The 6,199-nt window shown below is 39.4% G+C and overlaps 1 protein-coding gene across 1 annotated transcript; it reads right to left on the bottom strand.

Moving 5' to 3' along the window:
- Positions 1-4,897, bottom strand: LOC127651719 (galectin-related protein-like). The gene is made up of 5 exons (XM_052137685.1): positions 4,739-4,897; positions 3,164-3,238; positions 2,972-3,060; positions 2,706-2,868; positions 1-719 (listed from the first exon to the last, which is right to left on the bottom strand). Exons 1-5 carry the CDS (start codon positions 4,769-4,771, stop codon positions 576-578), a joined length of 504 nt encoding a protein of 167 aa, XP_051993645.1. The 5' UTR covers positions 4,772-4,897; the 3' UTR covers positions 1-575.
- Between the last annotated feature and the right edge of the window lie 1,302 nt (positions 4,898-6,199).

Raw genomic sequence — 6,199 nt, forward strand, 5'->3', positions numbered from 1 at the left:
ACGGTCCAACATATTTATTTGAAATCTTGATTTAATTACAGAATAATTCGGGGGGAAAGTGTGTGTGAATTCAGTCGATGTTGCCATGAAACACTGTGTGGTCACTGATGACAATAAATATTCACAAACCTTTAAAAAACATTTGAGTGGAATAAACAACAGCACCTACATCTACTACACATCATCAGTGACTCTAGCTCTCAAACAGAAGTGCTAGTCTATATTAATGTACAATTATAAATAAAAGAAAAAGCACTATTCCTGTAATATCTCTACACATGTAACTCAACATCACTCTGTTTATAACTATTCTTCTGAGCACATTCGCTGGACAATTACATTCTCAAATCAGGAAGTACGCTCACATATACAGTATCTTTATCAGCACATACAGCGTTTCATTGTCCCATGGTGCTACAACAAATGCATATTTAAATAAACTTCCTCCATAGATTCTAGAGATCCAGCTGTGCGATTCTAGAAGGTTCCCCTGTTTACAGTGGATCACAGATGGGTTGTGCTCGTGATGACATAACATGACATAAATGCAATGAAGATGTTCAATGCAGTTCTCCTCAGTTGAGCTTGGTGATGGTCAGACTGCCGCTGATCTGTATGGTGTCAATCGCTGTCAGCGGTGACACGCGATGATAGAAGTCAAAGAGCTGGTGACCGTCTACAAGCACACGGAAACGCGGGTGCTCACAATGGATCTCCACCTGAACAAATAACACAAAAATATACATTGAAAGAGAAAACAAGGCTAAGATTTCAGGAGGCAAAACAAACAACATACTTTTATACTGATATCCATCTGTAAGGATTTCAAACGTTCTGGTTCCGAATCCTGTAGATTCAATAGAATCAACTCATAAGAGTCATTTGTTCATGAATCACACTACACTGGTCACGCTGTATGTTTCACGCTGTAGATTTAAAAGAATCAACTCATAAGAGTCATTTGTTTGTGAATCATACTACACTGGTAGTATGTTTCACGCTGTAGATTCAAAAGAATCAACTCATAAGAGTCATTTGTTCATGAATCACACTACACTGGTCACGATGTATGTTTCACACTGTAGATTCAAAAGAATCAACTCATAAGAGTCATTTGTTTGTGAATCATACTACACTGGTCACGATGTATGTTTCACACTGTAGATTCAAAAGAATCAACTCATAAGAGTCATTTGTTCGTGAATGAAACTACACTGATCACGCTGTATGTTTCACGCTGTAGATTCAAAAGAATCAACTCATAAGAGTCATTTGATTGTGAATCATACTACACTGGTCACGATGTATGTTTCACGCTCTAGATTCAAAAGAATCGGCTCATAAGAGTCATTTGTTCGTGAATCACACTACACTGGTCACGCTGTATGTTTCATGCTGTAGATTCAAAAGAATCAACTCATAAGAGTCATTTGTTTGTGAATCATACTACACTGGTCACGATGTATGTTTCACACTGTAGATTCAAAAGAATCAACTCATAAGAGTCATTTGTTTGTGAATCATACTACACTGGTCACGATGTATGTTTCACACTGTAGATTCAAAAGAATCAACTCATAAGAGTCATTTGTTTGTGAATCATACTACACTGGTCACGATGTATGTTTCACGCTGTAGATTCAAAAGAATCAACTCATAAGAGTCATTTGTTTGTGAATGAAACTACACTGATCACGCTGTATGTTTCACGCTGTAGATACAAAAGAATCAACTCATAAGAGTCATCTGTTTGTGAATCATACTACACTGGTCACGATGTATGTTTCACACTGTAGATTCAAAAGAATCAACTCATAAGATTCATTTGTTTGTGAATCACACTACACTGGTCACGCTGTATGTTTCACACTGTAGATTCAAAAGAATCAACTCATATGAGTCATTTGTTCAGGAATCACACTACACTGGTCACGCTGTATGTTTCATGCTGTAGATTCAAAAGAATCAACTCATAAGAGTCATTTGTTCGTGAATCACACTACACTGATCATGCTGTATGTTTCACGCTGTAGATTCAAAAGAAACGGCTCATAAGAGTCATTTGTTCGTTAATCACACTACACTGGTCACTCTATGTTTCACGCTGCAGATTCAAAAGAATCGGCTCATAAGAGTCATTTGTTCGTTAATCACACAACACTGGTCAATCTATGTTTCACGCTGCAGATTCAAAAGAATCGGCTCATGAGAGTCATTTGTTCAGGCATTGGCCTACACTGGTCATGATGAATGTTTTGTGATGTAGATTCAAAAGAACCGACTCATATGAGTCATTCATTCGAAATCAGGCTACACTGGTCATGCTTTATGTTTCATGCAAAAGTCAGTCATATTTTAGGGAATCAGACTTCACAGTTCGCACAGTATGTTTCGTACTGTTGATTCAATAGCGGTGTTGCACTGTCAGAGTAATTTAGCACCATGTCCCGTCTGCACTGGAGGAAGAATGCATGTTCGAGAACCGTTAATGAAACCGAAAGTCATGGAAATCATTCTGTGGCAGTATTTAAATTTTTTTAAATGGAAATGTTCTGAATAAAAACCACGTGTCAGTTCCAAACTCTACAAGAACCCCATGTGAGTCAGGACCACCACTGGATGGAACACCACAAAATGTGAGTTACTATGACATCATCCTGTTCAGTTAGGATGATGATGATGATGATGATGCTGCTGCTACTCACTCTGAAAGGCTGATCTGCGATGAAGGGGAAATATGGTATTGATCTCTCCTCTTCTCCCCAGGTATCCGAAACGCAAGCGTTCCTCAAAATCTCACGGTCTTCAAACTGTACACACATGTCCAGAGCCACGTCTCCGCAACCGCACGTCAGACTGATGTCAAAACTGTGTGTGAGTGACAACAAACCAGAAAAATCTTCATTAGGCATTAGGCATAAAAATAGGGTCTCTGCGCCCGTGCAGGTGCGTGTGTGTTGACATAAGCTACCTGTCCGGGTCTGGGTTCATGATGCCCATGATCGTGATTTTCTTCCCCGGCCGCATCCCGCCCTGTATGCTGCCGCAGAACGGAACAGCCTATCACAGAGAGCACAGTGAAAGTCCAACAATGTGAGTCAAACACACCGCTTTAAACGTGCAAATCACAACAGAGAGAGTCTTTAAGTTAATGGGACATTACCAGTTTTTGTAGCTCATCTTTTTGGGGGGACATGCACCGAGGGCCATCGAAAGAACTGTTCTGATTTCTGGTTCTCTGTGCCGGATAAATGACAATCAGGAAGTAAAGGAGCATTTTTGATACACAGTGGCCATTTGTCACAGAAACATGCAAATTGCATTTACAAATGTACAAATAGTATCGTCATGGTGGAAACGGACTGACTCATATGAAGGGATCCCAAACTGCTGATGATACAAATACAATTTTAAAAGAAGTTCACCCAAAAATGTAATTTCTGTCATCATTTATTCACCCTCATGTCATTCCATACCGGTATGACTTTCTTTCTTCCGTGGAACACAATATGATGGGGACTGGGGCTGTCGAGTTTTAAAAAGTACAAAAATAAATAACTAATAAGTGTCATATAAGTTGTGCTAATGACTAACGCACTATATTCCAAGTCTTCTGAAGCCATACGGTTAGCAGACTGAAACTGAAGACAAATGAGGACTGTGGCAGAGGGGAAGATTATTAATGAATAACGACTTAAATTTCACACTGTTCCTTACACAAAGCTACTGTATGATTTCAGATCGACACATACTTTGTGATATGACAAAATTATCCTCTCTGTCCGCTATGTGGCAATATGCATGAAGAATGCGAATCGCCAAAAACAAAAGGATGTGAAAGTGAAAGTTACAGTAAAAAAGGACTTAAAAATGTATTCTTCTCACCCACACCTATCATATCTCTTTTGAAGATGGATTTAACCACTGGATTCGTATGCATTGCTTTTATGCTGCATTTATGTGCTTTTTGGAGCTTCAACGTTCTGGACACCATTCACTTGCATTGTATGGACCTACAGAGCTATCAGATATATTCTTTTACAAATCTTCGTTTGTGTTCAGCAGAAGAAAGTAAGTCACACATCAGGGATGGCATGAGGGTGAGTAAATGATGAGAGAATTTTCATTTTGGGGTGAACTGCCCCTTTAAATGTTGAGAGAATTTACATTTTGGGGTGAACTGCCCCTTTAAATGTTGATAGAATTTTCATTTTGGGGTGAACTGCCCCTTTAAATGTTCATAGAATTTTCATTTTGGGGTGACTGCCCCTTTAAATGTTGAGAGAATTTACATTTTGGGGTGAACTGCCCCTTTAAATGTTCATAGAATTTTCATTTTGGGGTGACTGCCCCTTTAAATGTTCATAGAATTTACATTTTGGGGTGAACTGCCCCTTTAAATGTTCATAGAATTTTCATTTTGGGGTGACTGCCCCTTTAAATGTTCATAGAATTTACATTTTGGGGTGAACTGCCCCTTTAAATGTTCATAGAATTTTCATTTTGGGGTGACTGCTCCTTTAAATGTTGAGAGAATTTACATTTTGGGGTGAACTGTCCCTTTAAATGTTCATAGAATTTTCATTTTGGGGTAAACTGCCCCTTTAAAACTACAATATGTGCATTATAAGTTTATCGCACTGCTGATGAAATTTATTTCCGTCTGTGACTGAAGCACACACATGAACTGCAGCTTTCCGACAACACACGTCACTCACTTCAGAACGAAAATACTCACAAGTTCCTGCCGTATTGCGCTCAGATCCGCCATCTCTAACGCAGGGTCACTGTAGCAAGCCCGAGCGCTGGGTTCGGGACAGAGTTTGGCTCTGGAGCGGTTCTGACAGCGCTCGTGTGTGTTTTCAGCGGTCAGCTGGTTGAAGGTGCGCAGCTAGGATTGCTGTGACACGTGAAACGCGACCAATCAGAGCGCGCGCATCTCAGGGTTCGCATTGTGACGCAGGGTGACAGGATGTTAATCTGCAGACTAGTGTTAAACTTAATCGGCTCTGATGACTTTAGTCTTTGTTTATGCGCGCGCTGTAGTTGTAAGTTAATTTCGTAAGAGTGTAATTCATAAGATATGTGATTTCAAATATGTTTAATGGAAAATGAAACAAAACTATGGAAATGCTTTTCAGTAGGACTGACAAGTGGTACCATGGGCGTAGGAGACGCGGGGCATGTGGGGGACGTGTCCCCCTCACTTTCAACAAAGCCAAAGTTCGTCCCCATACAAACTTATTATATATATTAATTATATATATGTAATATTTCGATTGTGTCTGGAAGGCAACAATATATGGAGATCAAACGGAGAATTTTCAGGAGAGGTTCACAAGAGATCTGGTGACACTTCCATAATTATTCTGGCAATAATGCCTTTTTTCTTTTTTGTAAAAACATGATTATTTTTACAGTGTATGTCAACAATTGACTCATTTGTGTCTATTTGTATTTCTTGTCAGGCAACTGTAGGACACATTTTCATCATTATTATTATTATTTTTGTTGTTGTTGTTGTTGTTGTGTGTTTGATCTTTTCCATTCTAGACATGAAGTTTGAAACACTGAATGTCTCAAGTTTAACATGCGTTGCAAATAGATTGAACAGCAACATACTAATGTCATTCAGATGAGATGCAAATGATGTGATGTGAACCATGTGTAGACGGGTACCTGTTACCAGAAACAAATCTTGAGAAGAGGGAAAAGCCTCAGGAAGGAAAAAGGTTTTATATGTAAAATATTCTGCTCTGTAACTCATTTGAGCTGATGGACGTTTGGCCTGAACTACAGTATACTGAATGTAAAAGACATCTCATACAGTGTTATTTGAAAGGCAATTTGTTTGGCCTCATTTTGATTTTAGATGTGATTAATCAGCAATCTGCTGCACCTGTATATTTGAATAACACTAATAAGAGAGCAGCACACAACAGTCACACATCATGTTTTGTGTTGAGAATGTGTTCACAGCAGGTGGCAGTAAATAGCAAGCCTGTAGTTTCACAGTGATTTCTGTCTGTCTGTCTGTCTGACTGTCTGTCTGTCTGACTGTCTGTCTGGCTGTCTATCTGTCTGTCTGACTGTCTGTCTGTCTGACTGTCTGTCTGGCTGTCTGTCTGTCTGTCTGTCTGTCTGACTGTGTCTGACTGTCTGTCTGGCTGTCTATCTGTCTGTCTGACTGTCTGTCTGG

The sequence above is a fragment of the Xyrauchen texanus genome, chromosome 11, assembly GCF_025860055.1.
Source record: "Xyrauchen texanus isolate HMW12.3.18 chromosome 11, RBS_HiC_50CHRs, whole genome shotgun sequence".
NCBI classification, from domain to species: Eukaryota; Metazoa; Chordata; class Actinopteri; order Cypriniformes; family Catostomidae; genus Xyrauchen; species Xyrauchen texanus.

What these genes read in the sequence shown, in the direction of transcription:
- LOC127651719 (XM_052137685.1), bottom strand. Translation starts at nt 4,771, where the DNA reads ATGGCGGATCTGAGCGCAATACGGCAGGAACTT. An exon ending in GCGCAATACGGCAGGAACTT is followed by an intron (nt 3,239 to 4,738) that starts GTGAGTATTTTC and finishes TATCCGGCACAG; the next exon opens with AGAACCAGAAATCAGAACAG. An exon ending in ATGAACCCAGACCCGGACAG is followed by an intron (nt 2,869 to 2,971) that starts GTAGCTTATGTC and finishes ACTCACACACAG; the next exon opens with TTTTGACATCAGTCTGACGT.